Genomic DNA, 22,469 nt, shown 5'->3' on the forward strand with positions numbered 1-22,469 from the left:
ACCGAATAATAGTGAAAGACATATGAAACGTGACGCTACCATCAAGCAACTATCGTTGTGAAGGAAATATGATATACTGAAGCTCATTAAGAATTTGTATCTTATCTGTTAAGCTAGAATATGGATATTCCAGCTGATGACAACTTAGTTGGGTTGGATTTTGATGTAAATCTTCGTATAATGCTTAGTATTTTTTAAAGGTGGATTCTTCAGTTGTAAAGAAAAAGGAAAAATGTAAATCGTCGAAAGCTAAACAGTATAGGTTATCTCATGACATCAAAGTTTCAGCAATAAACAGGCAAAGCAAAATTCCCCCACCAATCTATTCATTTTGGAGCAAATTCTGTCAAATCAGTGATCTGATTTTACATAACTTATCTGAGCTAGGATACAAAACTCCAACACCCATACAATCCCAAAGCATTCCTATCATGATGCAGGTTGGTCTGTTGATGTTGTTTCATTTTGCACACGTTTTCAGCTTCATTTTTGTCGTAGCTATAAACCATTGTGTTTAGGGTGTGTATACATGCATTACACTCGAGTATTTCGTGTTTCTCTTGAAAAATTCGTATTAAAAATTAATCGGCATACTAGTTAGATAGTGCGAGTTAGTGTAACGTTTCTTGACCCTACTGGATCCCAATTCGCATATGGGGGAAGAACTAGTACTCTCTTTTCTGTTTGTTGTAATTTACACTAAAAGCCGCTATAACTCTGTACTTTCGGTGAAATCTTATCCTTTTGTCCAGTGAGCTGGCCTCGTTCTACCAATGTTTTTGACCATTATCAAAAAACTGACTCGATAAGGAATATATATGGATGGCATTTACAAGTTAATAGCTGACCAAATTAAATGAATTTAGCATCTTCAAGCAACGAAAATACGAATTACGGTCGTTAAGTTTAACAAAGTATTGTTTACGTAAACTTGGAAAACCAATAACATTTATTTATGTATCGATCATTCGGATTATTAACTCGCGAATGTTTTGTTTTAGAAACGTTTTTAAATCCTTAGTATGTTAAGTCAGTATTTCTCAGTGCGTTGGTAGATGATTTACCCATGTTTCTTTCAAAATATAACATATGAATTAGATATACTAAGCGGTGAACTAATTATTACTTATCATACGTTTTGCTACCAAACTTCAGATTGGGACGTCATGATTGGAAAATGATGAAAAGGGATGTGACCGAAGCTGACGTAGACAAACACATATGAAAGCATATCATCCTGACAGTTAGTATTTTTTCGATATTTTTTTGGCAGTCGGATTTGATGTAGGCAGAATTGTTGTTTTCTGCCATCTTTAGTCTGAGTAAAATAATGTGATAACGTAGTAGTGTACTATTGCAATCAGTTTGATAATATTTTCACGTCAAACGTCTATATTTTCAAATTCACCAGACATATGCTCTTTTAGTTGTTTATAAATTGACTGATTCTCGAGATCATTGTGATAAATTTTCACTGGGTTCTTTATTGTGATTTTTGTAGCACCGTAACCTACTTGCTTGTGCACCTACAGGTTCCGGGAAAACAGCAGCTTATCTTCTCCCGGTGCTCAATCAGTTGCTAAGTGCAAACACCTCTGAAAATTCTGAGGTCATGGACAATATAACTGAGGAGACATCATCTAAACATAAAATATTCCCATTTGCTGTGATCTTGGCTCCAACTCAAGAACTAATGCATCAAATTCGTTCTGAAGCTATCAGGCTATTTTCTGGGATCCAAGCGGACTGTTATATAGCAGCGTTGCACAAAAAGCATTATTTTGTTCGCTACAGAAAGAAGGCCAGAAACGTTTCTAAAAATGATGTTTTATCAACGAAACCAAGAAAAGTTCGTGAATTGAAATTACCCTCAAGCACTAAAATCCTAATTTCTACCCCTAGTCGATTAAGCACTCTATTATCTCTTCCATCAGAACATTGTCCCATTGATTTATCCAGGTTTGTTTGCTGTCGATAGCTTTTATAAATAATTTTATGCGGAACAAATTTAATTAAGTGTTTCTCCATTCACAGAATTTTTTTACTTTGAAGACTAACCATGGTCTACATTAAAGTAGATTCCTATGTATCTTGTTTCCAGAGTTTTATATTAACCAGTTTAATTTCGTTCTAGTATATTGAGTCGTCAATTTCTTTTTCGAAAATTCAGTGAACAGTCGATGAGAACATTACCAATAGCTTTAAAATTTTATGAGATAGGTTAGTTTAATGCCCCAAATTAAACCTGTTAACCCTCATAGAGGAACACAGGCTGCCCACCAGGTTTCTCCAACCAATTCTGTCCTGCAAAATTCTTTTCTTGTTTATATGTCTAATATTCACTTACGTCTATCATAAACAAATCCACAGCTTCAGTATTTCAAGACCAGGTAAGTGAACCCAGAACTTACTACCTCCACATTAATTACTTACTTTCCTTACGCCAGTTAGCCCTCATGGAAAAACGTAGGCCGCCCATCAGGGTTCTCTAACCGAATCTGTCCTCGAAAATCCTTTCCAGTTGCTATTCATCCTTTTCATGTCTGCCTCCAATTCTCGACACAATGTGTTCCTTGGTCTTCCCCTTTTTCTTTACCCGTCAGCATTCCAAGTTAGGGCTTGCCTCGTGGTGCAGCTTGATGATTTCCACAATGTATGTACTATCCACCTCCACCGACTTTTCTTAATTCCCTCTTCAGCTGAAAGTCGGTTTGTTCTCTCCCACAATAGTCTGTTGCTGATGGTATCCGATAGACGGACATTGAGTATCTTGCGTAGGTAATTGTTCATAAATGACGGTGGTTCTCAAAGTTTCAGCTCCGTACACTAGAACTGTCTCGACGTTCGTATTGAAGATTCTGACTTTGGTGTTGACTGACAGTTGTTTTGAGTTGCATATGTTCTCCAAGTGTAGGAATGCTGCCCTTACTTTGCCAATCCTTGCCTTTACGTCTGCATCAGATCCTCCTTGTTCGTCGATGATGCTGATCACGTACGTGGAAATTTCCACATCTTCCAGAGCTTCTCCGGATGATGTTGACGATCTTTTCAGGCGTACCATAGTATCGAAGAATGTTACATGATGTTCCCCTATCCACATTGTCAAACGTCTTCTCATAGTCAAGGAAGTTGATGTATAATGACGAATTCCACTCAATTGAATGTTCAACAATGATCCGTAGTGTCGCTGTTTGGTCTGTGCACGACCGATACTTACAGAATCCAGCCTGTTGATCTTGAAGCTTGGCGTCTACTGTACCTTTCGTCCGGTTCATCAACACTCTGTTGAAAACTTTTATTGGTACCATACGTGGTGTGGTTCCTCTGTAGTTTTCACATTTGCTCAGATCTCCTTTCTTCGGTATCTTGATGAGATATCCTTCTTTCTAGTCTGTCGGTGCCACTTGTTCTTCGTACCAAATCTTCCTAAATCGAACGTGGAGTATGAATGAAGTTACTTGTATGTGTGACTTCAGTGCTTCAAGTGGTATGTCGTCAGGTGCTGCTGCTTTCCCATTGTTGATTTGTCTGATGACCATTCTGATTTCTTCGATCGTTGGTGGATTGCTATCTATGGGAAGGTTTGTAGGTGCTTCTATCTTGAAATCCTAAGTTTATCAGTATCTCAAAAGATTTTGTATCAAACTTTTGTAATGCTGTTTCTCCAGTTGCTCAGTGCTTCTTTAGCTTAAGTCTTACCTTGCCAGCAACCAGGTGGTGTTCTGATGTTGTCGTCGATGTAAATATGATCACAATTGGTTCTCTGCAGTGTAATACGGTGGGACTCATCTTGCTTTGTGTATGCCTTTGTTCGGGAATATTTTGCCGCCTATTCCCGTTCCTTTCTCCCAGTCCATGCCGTCGCATGATATCTTCATACCCAATGTCTGTTCTGACTACGACGTTTAGATCTTCTGGGCACTTCTTTACGATCGACTGCAGCTTCTCATAAAACTGCCTTAGCCATGTTATGTTTATGCTGCTTGGACTTAGTGCTCTCGGTTAATAATTTATCATCACCATCTTTGTATCACTGGTTTGGAAGCTAAGTTAGCAAATCAATTCAGTCAGTCAGCCACAACGTAGAATTTCTTACGTACGTACATCAGTTCGAGTTTCCATACCACATAAGCACAGAGATGCAGTTGTCGATTCAAATCCCATAGTGGTAGGAGTAGTAAGAGTATAAACAGTAATCGCAAAGATTAGGGTTTGAAGATGTTATTCAAGGAGCATAACCCAGTGAAATAAATTTGAAAAGAGAAAAAGAGACATGAAGAAGTAAGATTAGAATTTGGCAAAACATGACGAGTAGATGCACCTTCACCATTGCAAACGATTGTGAGCCATGTCATTCAAGGTCTCTAACCATCAATTGCTATCATCTCGCGGATCCCAACCAGGTAGTCTACACCTACCAACATGGCTCAGTCCACTTTTCAATGAATTCATGGATTTGTGCCACGTTTTGGTCTGGCCGCCCCTAGCTTTCTTCCAACCTACTCCTACACCATGAAACATTGCACGTCGGGGGCAGTTGGTGGTTGGGCATACGTAACATGTGTCCCAGCAATCTCAACTAATGAAGTTTCACTACTTCATCAATCGATTTGCGTTCCTTACCTAGTATGTATTGACATGGACCAACGGGAATGGTGTTATTGAGGTTTGAAGCTCTGGTGACCATCACTGGTTAAATTTCTGCTGACGATCTTTTTTTACTAAATAGTTTTTTGAATTACGCAAAATAGGCATTTTTGTCTGTTTATACGTGAGATGATGTCAATTTGTGTATAGATGATCTGAGGAAGTTTTCCTGCGAACACTTTTAATACCTTTGTTTTAACAAAGAAGTATGTATATACAAATAAGTCTTGAAATTAAACCAAAAGGTTATTGGAACTATCAAGGGTCCCAAAATACCAACCAGTGTTTTTCATAAATCAGCCACTTTGTTTATATCTCGCAATTGCACTTAAAATATGTTATTTGTTATTTTACATAATTTAGACTGTCTTGGCTTGTAGTAGATGAATGCGATAAAATGTTAGAAGTCAATTTTAACGATATATCCTTTTCTAACACTGAACATGGTAACAAGACAAAATACCGACCTCGAGGATTTCATAATCAGGTTGCGCCTATTTTTGAATTTATTCAGAAAGTAAACCTCACTGGACAATCAATTAGGAGACCTTTAGTCGCTTTATTTTCAGCTACTGTTCCTGATGAAGTTGTTTCATGGGCACGAAATCAGCTGCCTGTCCTCTTAAAATTAGACAGTTCGGAGTATGAGTTAATTCAGTTACGAGTAGGTATCCGGTAAGTAAGACATTATTAGTAACAATCATTAAAAGCTTGTTTATTCTACTTTATGTTTGGGTAGTAGTGTTGCGCTGTTCAATGTCCCCTCAGTTTTGTAATCAAAACCTGTATTTGTGTGTTTTTACGCTTAGTTTAAATCTGAATATCTGGTTAGGTAACTCTGTACTAAATTTCGGTATTCTTAAGGTTCTACTGACGTCAGATTCTAAGTACGTTATTGTCTACTAATTTGTTGGCCAGATAACTTAACGCCTAATGGTTGGAAATCTTTATGTATGCACATGGTCGTTCAAAAGCAAAGCATCCACTTTTTTCAGCTTATGCAGACTTTTTGAATTTCATAAATAGTTGTAGAAGGGGGGGTTCCACAAAAGTTTAAATTTACTATGAAAGTTGTAATAACATTCAACCACTGTGGTATGACTACAGTTTACTTGTCAGGTAACATATAAGCAATAAAGTGTGAAAGACAGTTGCAAAGTAATCCCAATCAACTTTTTATTGTTACAAAAATAATGGTCTGATGTAAGTGCTTTCTTCAAAACAAAGTATTTTAAGCTAACATAACTAATTTCAGCCAACCATTACCGATAGAAGTTCGACCTATCTTTTGATTCATCAAATCTTTGAATTTTAAAGATCAGCTTATATTTTCAAATATAATTAAAGGAAACATGGGCGTAAACTCTTGGTTGAACGGCTGTTGGTTCTCATGCAGCAATTTATTAGTTCCAGTTGTAGTATGACAAGATGTATAACAGTAATAAGTTAAGTATATGATATTCCTGGGTTCAATAGTTAATGGATACTTAGAGAAGTTGAATGCTCTTATTTTTCAAAAAGTATAACTTGAAAAAAATTAACTGCACTTTCATATAAGATAAACTGTCGTCACCACTTAAGTTTACAACAATCACCTTACCCCTTTTTAACTTTCGCCGTTTCTAAGTACTTTTTTCTAACCACTTGTATAGAAATGCTGCTGTTTCTACTGTCAAACAAGAGTTACGTTATTGTGCTACAGAACAGGGGAAATTGTTAGAGATGCGTTATCTATTGGCTAATGGACTAGCTTATCCATGTTTAATTTTTATGCAGTCTCGAGATAGAGCCAATGAAATTCTTAAGGAAATTCTATTGTCTGATGCAGATATTCTTGCGAATGTTATTTCAAGTGACAAAACAGAAGCACAAGTATGTATACATTTTTAGAGAGAGATTTTTATGTTAAAGTTTATTTTCCTGCTTGGTGATGAGTGTAGTAACAGTGTGGTTTGCGCTATTTGTGCTGACATGTAAGTAGTATGTAGCCTCAATCGAAAGTGGAATGCCTGGGAGCAGAGTATTGAAATAAAGAGAACAGGGAGGAAATCGGAGAGCGATCGAAATAACAACAGAATTAGAGGGATAGTGGAGTATGTGAAAGACAGTGCAAAGAAGCTATGCGAACGATGTATTTAATTTATGATTTTCATATTTTACAAAGGCACCGTGTGATTTTACATCGAATGATAAATTGGTTTTCTCAACCTGAGTTTTCATTCACTACAATAGTAGTCACAAAATATTCATTACAATGTGAAATTATGAAGATCCTTTTTGAAAGTTCATGCCTTATAGTTTGGTTTATTCATGGTTTTTTTTATTATACAATTTCTATTTGCTATATAGGAAATCAAAGTATCATGTGGTAGTCAGACCTAATGTCTTATCTAGCCACTTTGAAAAAGTATAACTGAACACTTAGAAACAAATCATTTGTCGTCCCTTCCAAACATAGCTAAGTGCCACTCAGTCGTATATTTATAGACGAGTTACTTAGTAATTGGGGGAATTTAACTTTCTGTGGACTTTAAATTTGTTTATTCACAATTGATCTTAGTTTGTGACGAACGGTATATCACTGTTCTGCAAATATTCTATTTAGTTTCTTGCTTTGTCACTGATTATTTTCTATCCTTATTAACGTGTTCAAGTATCATTTGAATCAAGATTCCAAGAGAGAAAAAGTGATGAAAAATACTGTTCGCCGTCAACGCAACGCTTGATGAACTGGAAAAAATTGACCGCTCACCTAAGAAAAAGGTTTAGTCATAGTAAGAAAATGTGTATAGTATTAAGTAGAGACAAACACTGTCACAATATCTCTGTGTATAAGTGATAAGTGACTTTGGATAAGTTAAGTGTGAAGAAGTATTAGAATCTGTCCTATTAATTTTATCAGGTATACATTTATGTACTCAACTTTGGGTCTCATATTTTTATAAGGCACGTTGATGCTACTTGACTATCCAGACCGAAATATATTGATGTAGTGGCGTCAAACCTGCGACCTAACGATTGGATGTCCAGTGCCTTGACAACTTAGCAACTTCTATGACGAAGAATTAGCACGATAAATTGCACATTCATGGTATAAAAGTTAGAGTCCTATCAAGTGTTATTTAATATGTGAATCAATGGAATGATTATCATTTGTTAATTTTTAGCTACTTAATAGATTTGATAAAGCTTTTCTTCTTCTTAAAGCGTGCCAGTGTGGTTCGCGCTTTCCGTGAGGGACAGCTTCATGTTCTTATCTGTACGGATCTATTGGGTCGTGGAATAGACTTTAAAGTAAGTTTTTGAAATTAAACTGGTTGATTTATGTTTTGCATATAAGCTGTATCAGAAAAACGTATCATACATCGTCTTTTTTGCCTTTATGTCATTTTGACCCTTGATTAATGGTAATATAATCGCTTTATTCAGTGCCCTATATTTGATTACATTGAAGAATTTTCATCATAATGTGTTAAACACATACTAGAAGAAATTGAAAGTGCTCGATGTATCCCCTCTAAGCATCATTAGCACGTAACGATCCCGAACGTTTCTACTTGGGGAATAATTAAAGCTTATTAAGTGCACGGCATTTCAAGGGACCATTTATTTTTATGACAACAAATATACAGAAGGATAAACGGTTAGAACGTATGTTGATCTAACGTGAAGTTTCCTAAGTTGTGTTTTTAAATGTTTCCAGTTTACGAATTCACTTCTTTGAGAATCTTATCAATGAGTTCACATTTCGGGGATCTACTTTTTAATGATGGTTAGTTATAAGCCATTCCGAACTCCATCTCGTTCTGACTTGCCTTATATTCTTAAATAAACAACCGCTTATAAGATGCGCGACATACTTTCTACCTGAATCAATGGAAGAAAACGTTTTAGGGCGAACACGTTGAAATCCCTAGACGTCAGCATTCTTGTGGATTTGCTGCAAATTATTATTATCATCAGCCGATCTGAGACGGACCACTGTGTTGTTGTTTTCTTACACGACTTCAGTGTTTAATACTTGCATTAACGTTACTCTCAGTACATTTTATTTTCACTCACTGAACTTCAAACACAATCGCAACACTTAAAATCCATTAGAATCAAATGTTAATTGCTCATTATATGTTGCGCATTTATTTAAGTTGTTGTGCTTCATATTTTGACATCAATTATTCCTGTTACTCACTGGTGGTCAATACCATAGAGACGCATCCTTGAAAGGATGAATCTACAGCGTACATAACTAGAAGTTTACTACTCAGTTTCATTATTTATGATGTACGCTTCGAGTACTAACACCTATAGTTTCACTATTTTCGTATCTTTAATTGTCTAAATATTCAAAGAATTTTTAAATATATTGTATGGTTACTAGGGTGTCAGTATGGTAGTCAATTACGATGTTCCTCCGTTAAAACAAGAATATATACATCGCGTTGGTCGAACTGGCCGAGCTGGTCACCATGGACGGGCTATTACCTTATGGACTGATTCTGACCTCCCGCATATGGATGGGATATTATCTGTGATGAAAAGAAGTGGTTCTGAAGTCGATGAAGAACTAGAAAGACTTGTAAATGAATGGAAGAAAAGGCGGGTAAACCTTATGTGTAAACAATCAAAAGCTGAGAGGAAACAACTCTTAGACGGTTCGATTAGTCGTCGACGTGGTGAAAGACGCCTTGCTTACAAGGTGCTTAAGAACTGCAACAAAGAAAAGAATGCTGAAAATATTGACATTCATGATAAGTAAGTGTACTCAGTTTTTTTGTTCCTTCCGTTTTACCTAATGCATTGTCAAAAAAAGAAGGCACTGGATTATTTTATCTTCTGAGCAGTTGAACAAAACTGGATAGAACAACATATATGAGCGAACTATATTGTTTTCGATTAAATCCCCATCAGGCTTTACTCCAATGTACAGTAATATTTATGTGCATATACGAAATTGTTAAATATTAATAAATATTACTGCATATTAGAGTAAAGCCTGATGAGAATGTAATTGAAAATGACATTGTTCGCTTATATATGTTGTTCTAGAATTAGGTAGTTCAATTAATCCATGGTAGATAACTATAATTTACAAAAGAACATTTTTAGTCTTCTGTATACAAATGTTTCGTGAATTAGTGGTTTTCACGTCACACTAATTGACGTTTACATCAGTCACAAACTTGGACAGATACGTTTTGTATTTCACTTAAAGCCTCCAATGATTGTGCAAATAGATGGTATAATTAGTCACCCATACTAAATCCGTATGGTGTAACGGAATGTACTAACCACCTGGTTTCTGGGAATTTGTTAACTGTTACGGGGTTATACATTTTTGATAATCATTGCAATAAGTATTTCGATTATATCGGAATATCCTTATCGTTCACCGCTTACGGCACATTTATAATGTTTGTGTAGTATTAGTTTATCCAATGAATACAGTCTAATATTTTGTATTATTATGTCACCAATAATTGTAATATATTTCTATATATATATTTTGTTTTAGGAGCTCGTGGTTTAGACCATGGAATCCTCACAGAGGTCGTATAAGTGAAGTACCTGGTGCGCTAAGCAAAAAACGCAAGATTGGATGATAGGTTTGTAATTTGAAATTACTTTCCTTAGTAATCCTATTCAAAGATAAATTTTCCATAAACTATATTGTTTTCATGCGTAAAAAGATAAGATAGAACATGGCAAAGTTTAAAGATTTGTCGATGAGTTATGGAAAAAAACAAGGGAGTTACGTAGTACAAACAAATAGCTTATAAATATTTGGTAACATGCCTTACTAATTTTTGTGAATAAGAGTTATCTGAATGAAATAAATTTAAAGTAATCTACTTCACAATGTAATCACAGATCGAATTAAAGGCTTCCCAAGACGTAATTCTTCAGAAAGTATACGTTTCATTTCTTCTTTGTAAGTGTAGCTTGGGGGAACCCAACGATATTTTTTTCGTTGTTTGTGAGGTGTAGATTTGTTCTTTACATGTTCATCAATTGTTGATTCGTTATCTACAGATGCACTTGTATTCAGAATCCCATTGATTTGGTTATCTTCGTCCTCGTTACTATGTTCACAAACAGTAGATGTTCCGATAATAGTATTACTAACACCATTTAAAAAGCGACAAAAATTGATTCGTAGATAAGGTGAATTACTGTGGTGATTTTCGGTTGCGGTTCCGTCAGAACCTCCAGTTTCTGCATCTCTATTTAAAAAGAGTTAAAATTATTAAAATATCAAGTCAACTAAGCAAATGAATTTTTGCCAACTGTTTAGTCTAGCCATGAAAATCTTTCAGTGAATTAGATTGACCTTGGATAATAGTGAATATTTACAAAGAAGTTATCGTATTTATATTTCGAGTGTAGATTCCAAGTTTAATGGTAAATTATAACTTATCTTAAGCTAATTCAGATAAGCTGAAAATTAAATGAGTGGTGTGGGAGTCTGCAAACGACGTCATATCCAACATCTACGCGCCATGAACATAGAACACATGGTTTGTGAGTTTTACTTACTTTAGCCTGTGCAGGTTCAACAGACTCAATTAATCATATTCAAACTGTATGAGTACGGCAACAAACGCCAGCGGGCATATCCCAGTGAAATTTGCTATATCACATTACAGGTACTAAGACGGGCGGATTAGATTTTCAGAGGATGGACAGACATTCGAACAAAAAAGTTAATACGTTAATGTTTTTTTCAAGTACATAAAAATGATTGAAAACACAACACAAAATGGACGTTGTGTTTTGATACAAAGTAAGGTGTGAAAATGACCACTTGTACTTAATATCGAGGAATCAGAACATGCTTCCTACTCAATATAACCTAATCTCATAATCCTTACCTAGGATAACTCGAACAATATAATTCAGCGTTAGCGTAATGATATCGCAAGTTCGTTGTTAAAGTCCCTCTGTCAGCTATTTATATCTCTATTATTTACTTACGCCTATCATCAACGAATCCACAGTTTCAGTATTTCAGAACTTAGTGTCTCCACATTAATTACTTACTTTCCTTACGCCAGTTAGCCCTCATGGAAAAACGTAGGCCGCCCATCAGGGTTCTCTAACCAAATCTGTCCTCGAAAATCCTTTCCAGTTGCTATTCATCCTTTTCATGTCTGCCTCCAATTCTCGACACAATGTGTTCCTTGGTCTTCCCCTTTTTCTTTACCCGTCAGGATTCCAAATTAGTGCACAACTACCCACTATTCCCAGACAGGCTGAATGAAACATTGAAGTAGGCCCCCCGACCCTATCTGAAGTTCGAAAGGCTATAACTAATCTGAAACGAGGAAGAGCAGCTGGTCCTGATGGATTGGCTCCAGAGGTCTTTAAATACGGTGGTCCTATTTTAGCGACTAGGTTGACTAATATTCTGGCTAAAATCGGGGAAATGGACGTAATCCCATCCGACTGGTCACAATCACTGATTGTCCCAATATATAAGAAGGGGCCAAAATCATCCTGTGATAACCATAGAGGGATTAGCTCGACTAACATAGCATCTAAAATACTTGCCTCAATAATTATCGGGCGCCCAACTAAGACTCGTGAACTGCAAACACGAGAAAATCAGGCTGGCTCCGGACTTGGTTGTGGATGTATCGACCACATATTCACCATTCGTCAAGTTTTAGAGCACAGACATGTTTATCGGCCTCCGATAATGATAGTTTTTCTTGACTTGAAAGCAGTATTTGACTCTGTAGACCGAGAGGTTCTGTGGCAGTGTCTGTCATTGAAAGGTGTACCTCAGAAGTACATAAACCTTGTGAAGGCTGTTTACTCGAACACTACCAGTAGAGTGAGAGCTTATGGAGAACTGTCATCTGATTTTAAAACCTCAAGTGGTGTCCGACAAGGCTGTCCACTATCTCCATTTTTGTTTAACTTCATTATAGACCTACTGCTGGAAATAACACTCTGGTCGACTGAATTTTCAGGAATTGATCTCCTACCAGGAGGTCCACTAATCGACTTAGAATACGCAGATGACATGGTCCTGTTTGGTGAAGATGCTGACAAAATGCAGTCTTCTGTTAGAACTGAGTAATAATGCCAGGATTTTTGGGATGCGTTTCTCCCAATCTAGATGTAAGTTGTTACTCCGGGACTGGCCTGGGTCAACACCTGAACTAAGGATAGGGAGTGAAGTAGTCGAACGCGTGGACAACTTCACTTATCTCGGAAGTCTGATCAGCCCTAATGGGTTGGTGTCTGACGAAATCTCTGCACGGATTCAAAAAGCTCCTTTGGCTTTTGCCAACTTCCGTCACCTATGGCGAAGACGAGATATCCGTCTATCAATTAAGGGACGAGCACACTGCGCTGCGGTTCTGTTCTATTTTACGGCTGAGAAACGTGGCCATTAAGAGTAGAAGATAATCGTAAGTTACCAGTATTTGATCGAAGATGTCTTAGAAATATTGCTCGCATCTGCTGGGATCACAGGGTAAGTAATAGGGAGGTTAGACTCAGGGTATTAGGGAATGATGGTAAATAGTTGATGAGGTCATGAATCTCCATCGACTGAGATGGTTGGGCCACATGTTACGTATGCCTGAACACCGATTACCACGACGCACTATGCTGACTAGTATTGGCAATGATTGGAAGAGAGTTAGGGGCGGGCAAACCAAAACGTGGCATCAGAGCATGAAGTCACTAACTTCTAGTCTGAGTCATGTTGACAGATGCAGACTACTTGGTTGGGGTCCTCGTGACTATCGTAACCAATGGTTGGAGACTGTGTGTGACATGGCTCAGAATCGATCACAACGGCGTAGGTGTATACACTCTTTATCTTCTCGTAAACCTTGAGATTAAAATTGCTTCATAACTTTTTCCCTTCCTATACTATATCCTTATAAACAACCTATCTTTTATATATTACTGCCACTAAATTAACTACTTTTATGAATCCGGTGTTCAATTTGTTGTGCTAACGAGGTATGGCAACATGGACCGATGCATATATGTGCCTGGTGCTACGTTGTAGCTGACTGACTGACTGATTCCAAGTTAGGGCTTGCCTCGTGGTGCAGCTTGATGATTTCCACAATGTATGTACTATCCACCTCCACCGACTTTTCTTAATTCCCTCTTCAGCTGAAAGTTGGTTTGTTCTCTCCCACAATAGTCTGTTGCTGATGGTATCCGATAGACGGACATTGAGTATCTTGCGTAGGTAATTGTTCATAAATGACGGTGGTTCTCAAAGTTTCAGCTCCGTACACTAGAACTGTCTCGACGTTCGTATTGAAGATTCTGACTTTGGTGTTGACTGACAGTTGTTTTGAGTTGCATATGTTCTCCAAGTGTAGGAATGCTGCCCTTACTTTGCCAATCCTTGCCTTTACGTCTGCATCAGATCCTCCTTGTTCGTCGATGATGCTGATCACGTACGTGGAAATTTCCACATCTTCCAGAGCTTCTCCGGATGATGTTGACGATCTTTTCAGGCGTACCATAGTATCGAAGAATGGTGGGCAACGAAAGAAAAGAGATGGAAAAGGCAGCGGCTGTAGGCGAAACCAGGAAAATTTTCAAACTTATAAAAGAAACCGGAATTAAGAGTTCAAGTGTAAGTACTACAATCTCGGAAAAAGACGGGACCATTATCTGCTCTGTCTGATGACCATTCTGATTTCTTCGATCGTTGGTGGATTGCTATCTATGGGAAGGTCTGTATGTGCTGCTTCGATGTCCAGGAGATTCAGTGAATCTGGCCTATTCAAGAGTTGCTCAAGGTGTTCCATCCATCGATTTTCTCTGTTCTTGAATCTCAGTGATTGGCTTGTATTCTTTATTCTTGACCGTTTTCTCTGGTTTACTGTATTTCCCTGTTAGTTTCTTCGTTGTGTTGTGGTGTGGGTTACTTATATCCACATACATAGTACTTGATGATGGTCAGGCATAGAATGTAATGCAGCAGAAGGTCGATAAGGAAAGAATAGCAACAAAGCGCAATCGGTATGAAAATGCGTGAACGATGAACTGATATTTGCAGAAGGTACGGTCAAGATTGAGACAATTGATTGATAGTAAGGAAATTAACTGTTTACTGTATGGTTGTCAGATTTTAGTGAGATATTCTGTAATCTTGTCAAATACATCCGATTGTCCCCACTCTAGGTCTTGTTCACTAAAGTGACACATAGCTGTTGCATACTGCCTACTCTTGAAGCTTTTTCCACTGTTGTTATTAGGACTTCTTCGTATTTCTGCTTGTCAGCTCCAATGCTCCTCTTCACTCGCTTGTTTGTTTCTGTATATTCGGCGTGTGTCTTGACTTTCTCTGTTCTTGTTCAACTGTTGTTAATTGCTGTCTTCTTGTTCTTCCTTTCTTGAGTCTTGTCCAGGGTTTCGATAGAGATCCATTCCTTATGATGATGCTTCTTTCGGTCCAGGCCCTCCAGACATGTTGAAGTTAGTGTTTCTTAGATCCCTTTTAAACTGCCCTCCATAGTAGTTTCTTCTTCTGTCAATAGATCTCGTTAGAGTTGGAACCTGTTGTTGATAGCTATCTTGGATTGGTTGAGTTTGTTAGTATCCCGAAGGAAGGTTGTGTTGAACTTTTGAAATAGCAGCTTCTAGTTAGTCTATCTCTTTAATGTACACAATATAAGTACTAAAAACTAGTCACAGCTGTGGAAGGATATTTAGGAAAATACCACACACTTACAAAGCGTTATCTCCAGTTGTATCATTTTGCACATCACCTGAATTTGTTCTGTTTGAGTTGGTATCTTCAATAGGTGATCCGTCGTTGCCTATCTCAGCGTGATTTATCAAATAGTGCCTGTACATCCCCAAAAGGAAGTGTGAAGAAATGCGTATTAGTCATCTTTACTACAAATGGTTCATATAAATTAACAACATGCACGATATATCATTTACAAAACTAAATTTTCATTCAACAAGATAAATATTGTTAAATAATAATCCATGCTAACCTTGGACTCCTTTAAGAAAGGAGCGCCACATCCAACTTTTATTGTTTAAAATGCTTCACTAGTATTCCTATTTCAGATTTAACTACCTATTGAATTTGGTGCTTTTTAAACCATCAGCATAATCTCTTTATAAATTCCATTTAGTTATTGTTTATTCGTTAAAATCAGACAATAATCCATTTAAATTGAGAAGCGATTACAAATTCAGTTAATACGTGACACCAAGCACGCTAAGGTGTAGTCGTGTACAAACTTGTGAGCTGGACGACTCAGTGCATATATTTTTTGATGGTTAATAAAAATAAGTGACCGTTGATGTTGTGTCAGCTAAGTTGAAATTTAAACTGTATCCTTTTAATTGGAAATTGGGTACACAAACCACCGCTTCAGTGATACTTGGACCTAAAACTAGTTATCAGTTTTTCACGATATATATATATATATATATATATATATATATTTGATATCCATCTTATATCACAATAATCTCAATAACTGTATTCTGAATCTAATGTGGGAGAACGATGTAAACAATACAACAATGAACAGAGGTTCAGAAATACTGAAGTATGGTAACTTGTTACCTTGGATTTATTTTGAATTGGATTGGTGAATGACTACATGCCCTATTGTATGGCAATCCTAATAATAGCGTGTGACCGTTCTAATGTATTCAAAATAATAAACTGTAATTATTTTGGGAATGAGTCAAAAATTTGGGGAGTTTTTTTGAAAATAAAGAGCAAATGTTTTGTAGATTTATAATAATAGACTAAAATCAGATCATACATCCGATAAGTACGAAACGCCGCATTTCCAACAAATCATAAATTTAAAAACCACACATTTAGATTAGACGAACAATAAGATAAAGATTCAGACAGTAAGATATTGCTTGTTTAGTAACATAAATTCAATGTCATGGGTCATAATACTGTTCCTTCAGTGAGCTAAAAAATAATTTCAAGAAAGTAAAACACTCGAAGCTATTGAAGAAAAATAGGTAAATTTACGTCATTAAAATTTATAAACCATATTTCTAATATTGAGCCTCAGATTCGAGTCTATTCATCAAAAAACGAGGTGTTAAATTTGGTTAAGCGTGTAATTGGATACAATTGTTGCAATTTTCTGTCTAGATTTCTACAGCGATAACCTTCCATTATATTTGTTCTTGATGCATATACCCTCCCCCTTAGTTGGAGTATGGTCAACTAACCGTAGCTGCTATTTTTATGCAGCAGTTGGGTCCGCTTAGAGTAATAACATGGGAGCTACATACATCTTAAATATACTAACCATCAAGCAAAGAAGAGAGGATGGAACAAAAGCGACAAACTTCATTCCTGATGACAAACTAATATTACTAACTGAAGCCGGATGTATCTGCTAAAAGCCATATAATGTCGATAAGCACCATCCTCAGTGATACGACTTTACTATCAAATAGATGAGAATACGTCACCCACGAATATCAAGGTATCCAGTCAGTTCCAAAGAAACTTTCCTTTAGAGTGTAGGAAACCAATTTTGGATCAATAAGAAAAGGTCATTCACTTAGCTAATTTGGTTTTCAGCTTTTAGGAAAAATTAAATCACACATTAGCAATATATAAAGAAAAAAATAGCTGTAAACATTTCTGTTAAAAGTACATAGGATATAATGTATTAAACGAGGAAAATCAAACTATGGCAAAAAAATTCCTATTGGATACAAAATCTGTATCAATCTCCTTATGTATTCTCATTTCTCTCTCAGGGAAATGCAAAATGCTTATTATAAAATTCGATTCATTTTAAACATTCCACCCCTTATCAAATCTAGTATTGCTATAAAATGATAATGCATAAGGACAAATGCAGCACATACAGATAGGCTAGACGTCTGTGATTACAAGGCACATAACCAAATATGCATTTAGAAAATAGAGTAAAATATCATGCAAATAATAAGGAAAATTGTATTAATTAACAATGGTTTATAAAAATTCATTTTCAGTAAATATGTACACGTATATACAGAAATTAGAATCACAAACGCAGGTTACACGATATTTTATAATGACATTCATGTTATACTAGCAGGACTTTCGTCGGTTCTATCAATAGGATGAATCAGCAACGTGTTGGTCTAGTAGTTTTCAAGAGTAATTGACAAGAAACCCTATATGACCTATGGATCGTAAGTGTTGTTATAAACTGGTAAAGAAGACAACGGTAAGAAAAGTCATACTTTCTCGAAAATTAGAACTTGTTACTGTTTAGTCTGTAGACAAAATGTCTGATCTAAATAATGGTATTGACTATTTGTCAATGATTAATGTCACGTTCTCTTGATTTAGTATTAAGATATTAAACACCATAAACTTTTGAACTGTAAATTACACTAGTGAAACTAAGTTATCAGATAGAGAATATTTTAATGTATTGGAAATCGCCTATTCACTGCTTCAAGAAATCCCCTTTATATTATTTTATTAGATGATTTAAACTATAATTAATCATACTTACTGTAAACAGAAATCTTATGTATCATAAAATGGATGGATTATATAAAAACATAAATATATGAATTGGTAATATGAGTAAGGAAATAACGCGCAGGAATAATAATAAAACCATAATATTAACTAATGTAATATTGAATCCATGAAATGTTAATGATAAGAACGATAATTAATATTTAACAATATCTTCAGGAGGAAATACAATGTTATAATCACATTTAAAACAAGCAAACACTATGGAGTTGTAGCTTTACTGTGGCATAAAAAACTTTCAGACCATTTTAAGGAGTATGTGTATGCATGAAGTGACCCCGTTAATAGAGGTCGAAATAAGAAATACTAGTGAAAACTTTTCTTAGAGAAGACAGAAAAATACGATATATTAACCCAACATTAATTCTTTAGGGTACTAATACTACCTAGTTTGCAAATAAGTACTGATGTATTTGGTATTCGATACGATCATCTGTTGAGAAACAATATGCACTTATCATTTTTTTTACTTACATATTCTATAAAAGGTGATTGAACGTTACATTATATGATAGATGATATTCGAATATAAAAGTCTGTTTGCTTTGTGATGTTAATCAGTTTAAAATTTTTTACACTTTTCCAAGATTAGAATTACTCTAACAGTTTATTACCCTCTCCTTGAACACTGTATTAAGATATAAAGTGAAACACAATCAACAATAAGTTTTTTGATACCGAATAGATGAAATGTGCCTATTAGTGGAATCCAGGACGTGCATTTTATCCTATTTGGGTCTCGTTAGTTAGATGTGCCAGTAACCCAAATTTGATGTTTATTCCGTGACTTAAACTCGTTGCGCAAGTGAGTGACCCAACAGTTAAGTGGATAACGCGGTGAAGTTTGATGTAAATGGTACTGGGTTCAAGTCCCGGAGTGAGCATCAACTTTGGAATACAGGTAAGTCCAGCTGACAAGTTCTATATAGGACGAAATATGCGCCTTAATTCCAGTGTTAACCACATTCCATCTATTCTATATCAACTTGTGCCATAATGGGTATATCGAGGCAATCCCTGCATATTAAGTTTCAATCAAAAATATCAACAGTGAGATGATCCAAATCATTTCAAATTAAATTAACCTCTTTATCTGAAGAAAGTGATAATCCATACGAAAAACGCGTTCTCCAATTTAAATTTAGGGCGATGGATATTCAACTTACGTTTAAATTGGTTTGGATATCATTACAGTTGTTTACAAAATACAGAATAACAGTTAATCGTAATTTGCGAAATAAAATGTATCCACTAGTGCGTAAATATTTGTTCTCAATATATTTCTTTGAACGGAGTAAGCACATAAGTGTCACCTCAACATGTAACTAGTAGATTTTATTAATTGAAATGATCGACATTATTCGGGTATGAGTGAACAACTAGAAATGGAATTAAATTATACAACTCCAGTTATAAAGCGTTTTGGTTAGCCCGATGATGATGACATGGTTATATAAATTAGTCATAAAGCATTGGTCGTACAATCTATCGCCAGATCCAGATACTACGAGTTCTGATCACTAAAGAGATCTGAATTCTACTGCAAACAATGCGCTTCGGCAGTCCAGCTTATGAAAGATTTGCAACATATCTTGTTTTTGCCATTTATTCAGAACAGAAGATTGAATATTACTGGCCTAACAAATGAACTGAAAACGGCTAAAATCATTATAATCAACATTTCTAGATTAAGCTTATAGTATCAATATAAAACAGACTACCTATCAAGGGGAATACATATTTACTTCGAGAAAAAAATATGTTACTACCATGCCTTAAGAAATACGAAAGTCGAACTCACAGAAATCGAGCCATTGAACAATTTTGTGAAACTGGACTTCTAGGTTGTAACACACTATCACCACCTTCCCTACTTGGTTCACCAAGTTCTTCTATGTCAGTATTGTTCATCAAAGTATCGGAATCTTCATTTGTATCACACATTGTATTTTCTTCACTCTCCCCCTCTTCTACTTCTTCCATATGGCCAAGTATGGGTGGACCATTATGACGAAACTCGATGACGCCTCGAAGAAGGTTGCGTATTATGCGGGCAGCTAATTTTTCTAATGATATCACGTTTTGTTTAGGAGCTGTAATGATGAAACGATGGGTACATAGAAGGATATTTATTGAAATTTACGCCACAGGTAGACCACTAACATGTGACAATAAATTTCTTTAAATTTATTAAACCTGAATGACTAATCAATAAGATAATTATATCCTTACAAAGTAATGATGTGTCTACCGTGAAACCTATATTTAAAAATATATAAATTTAACGCACAAACGAGGGTTGAGCTTTATGTAAAATAAATGAAAATATTATTTCACAACAGTATTTGAAAAAAAATTGCAGATGTTTGAAAAAAAGCTATCATGAACAGCGTATCCACATATTCAGTATTCAAAACCAGGTAAGTGAACCCAGAACTTACTACCTCCACATTAATTACTTACTTTCCTTACGCCAGTTAGCCCTCATGGAAAAACGTAGGCCGCCCATCAGGGTTCTCTAACCGAATCTGTCCTCGAAAATCCTTTCCAGTTGCTATTCATCCTTTTCATGTCTGCCTCCAATTCTCGACACAATGTGTTCCTTGGTCTTCCCCTTTTTCTTTACCCGTCAGCATTCCAAGTTAGGGCTTGCCTCGTGGTGCAGCTTGATGATTTCCACAATGTATGTACTATCCACCTCCACCGACTTTTCTTAATTCCCTCTTCAGCTGAAAGTTGGTTTGTTCTCTCCCACAATAGTCTGTTGCTGATGGTATCCGATAGACGGACATTGAGTATCTTGCGTAGGTAATTGTTCATAAATGACGGTGGTTCTCAAAGTTTCAGCTCCGTACACTAGAACTGTCTCGACGTTCGTATTGAAGATTCTGACTTTGGTGTTGACTGACAGTTGTTTTGAGTTGCATATGTTCTCCAAGTGTAGGAATGCTGCCCTTACTTTGCCAATCCTTGCCTTTACGTCTGCATCAGATCCTCCTTGTTCGTCGATGATGCTGATCACGTACGTGGAAATTCCCACATCTTCCAGAGCTTCTCCGGATGATGTTGACGATCTTTTCAGGCGCACCATAGTATCGAAGAATGTTACATGATGTTCCCCTATCCACATTGTCAAACGTCTTCTCATAGTCAAGGAAGTTGATGTATAATGACGAATTCCACTCAATTGAATGTTCAACAATGATCCGTAGTGTCGCTGTTTGGTCTGTGCACGACCGATACTTACAGAATCCAGCCTGTTGATCTTGAAGCTTGGCGTCTACTGTACCTTTCGTCCGGTTCATCAACACTCTGTTGAAAACTTTTATTGGTACCATACGTGGTGTGGTTCCTCTGTAGTTTTCACATTTGCTCAGATCTCCTTTCTTCGGTATCTTGATGAGATATCCTTCTTTCTAGTCTGTCGGTGCCACTTGTTCTTCGTACCAAATCTTCCTAAATCGAACGTGGAGTATGAATGAAGTTACTTGTATGTGTGACTTCAGTGCTTCAAGTGGTATGTCGTCAGGTGCTGCTGCTTTCCCATTGTTGATTTGTCTGATGACCATTCTGATTTCTTCGATCGTTGGTGGATTGCTATCTATGGGAAGGTTTGTAGGTGCTTCTATCTTGAAATCCTAAGTTTATCAGTATCTCAAAAGATTTTGTATCAAACTTTTGTAATGCTGTTTCTCCAGTTGCTCAGTGCTTCTTTAGCTTAAGTCTTACCTTGCCAGCAACCAGGTGGTGTTCTGATGTTGTCGTCGATGTAAATATGATCACAATTGGTTGTCTGCAGTGTAATACGGTGGGACTCATCTTGCTTTGTGTATGCCTTTGTTCGGGAATATTTTGCCGCCTATTCCCGTTCCTTTCTCCCAGTCCATGCCGTCGCATGATATCTTCATACCCAATGTCTGTTCTGACTACGACGTTTAGATCTTCTGGGCACTTCTTTACGATCGACTGCAGCTTCTCATAAAACTGCCTTAGCTATGTTATGTTTATGCTGCTTGGACTTAGTGCTCTCGGTTAATAATTTATCATCGCCATCTTTGTATCACTGGTTTGGAAGCTAAGTTAGCAAATCAATTCAGTCAGTCAGCCACAACGTAGAATTTCTTACGTACGTACATCAGTTCGAGTTTCCATACCACATAAGCACAGAGATGCAGTTGTCGATTCAAATCCCATAGTGGTAGGAGTAGTAAGAGTATAAACAGTAATCGCAAATATTAGGGTTTGAAGATGTTATTCAAGGAGCATAACCCAGGTGAATAAATTTGAAAAGAGAAAA

General features: G+C 36.4%; 2 protein-coding genes across 3 annotated transcripts in view; one reads left to right on the forward strand and one right to left on the reverse strand.

The window, feature by feature from the left end:
* Positions 1–10,753, forward strand: Smp_047110 (putative dead box ATP-dependent RNA helicase). The gene is made up of 8 exons (XM_018789251.1): positions 1–165; positions 201–440; positions 1,502–1,959; positions 5,011–5,322; positions 6,300–6,519; positions 7,855–7,941; positions 9,026–9,399; positions 10,160–10,753. The coding sequence occupies exons 1-8, from the start codon at positions 121–123 to the stop codon at positions 10,245–10,247; spliced, it is 1,824 nt and encodes a 607-aa protein (XP_018654713.1). The 5' UTR covers positions 1–120; the 3' UTR covers positions 10,248–10,753.
* The window catches only part of Smp_047100.1 (putative protein-l-isoaspartate o-methyltransferase), a gene marked incomplete at both ends in the record, with an annotated part of 18,898 nt that continues 6,670 nt past the window's right edge, over positions 10,242–22,469 (reverse strand). Inside the window, 4 exons of one of the 2 annotated variants that reach the window (XM_018789254.1) lie at positions 10,499–10,868; positions 15,362–15,479; positions 20,203–20,311; positions 20,441–20,494. In XM_018789254.1, the coding sequence (XP_018654714.1) occupies positions 10,499–10,868; positions 15,362–15,479; positions 20,203–20,311; positions 20,441–20,494 (651 nt within the window). Of the gene's footprint in view, positions 10,869–15,361; positions 15,480–20,202; positions 20,312–20,440; positions 20,495–22,469 lie in introns of both variants that reach the window. The other variant, XM_018789252.1, reaches the window with a different exon arrangement.

This window comes from Schistosoma mansoni, chromosome W, assembly GCF_000237925.1.
Source record: "Schistosoma mansoni strain Puerto Rico chromosome W, complete genome".
NCBI lineage: Eukaryota > Metazoa > Platyhelminthes > Trematoda > Strigeidida > Schistosomatidae > Schistosoma > Schistosoma mansoni.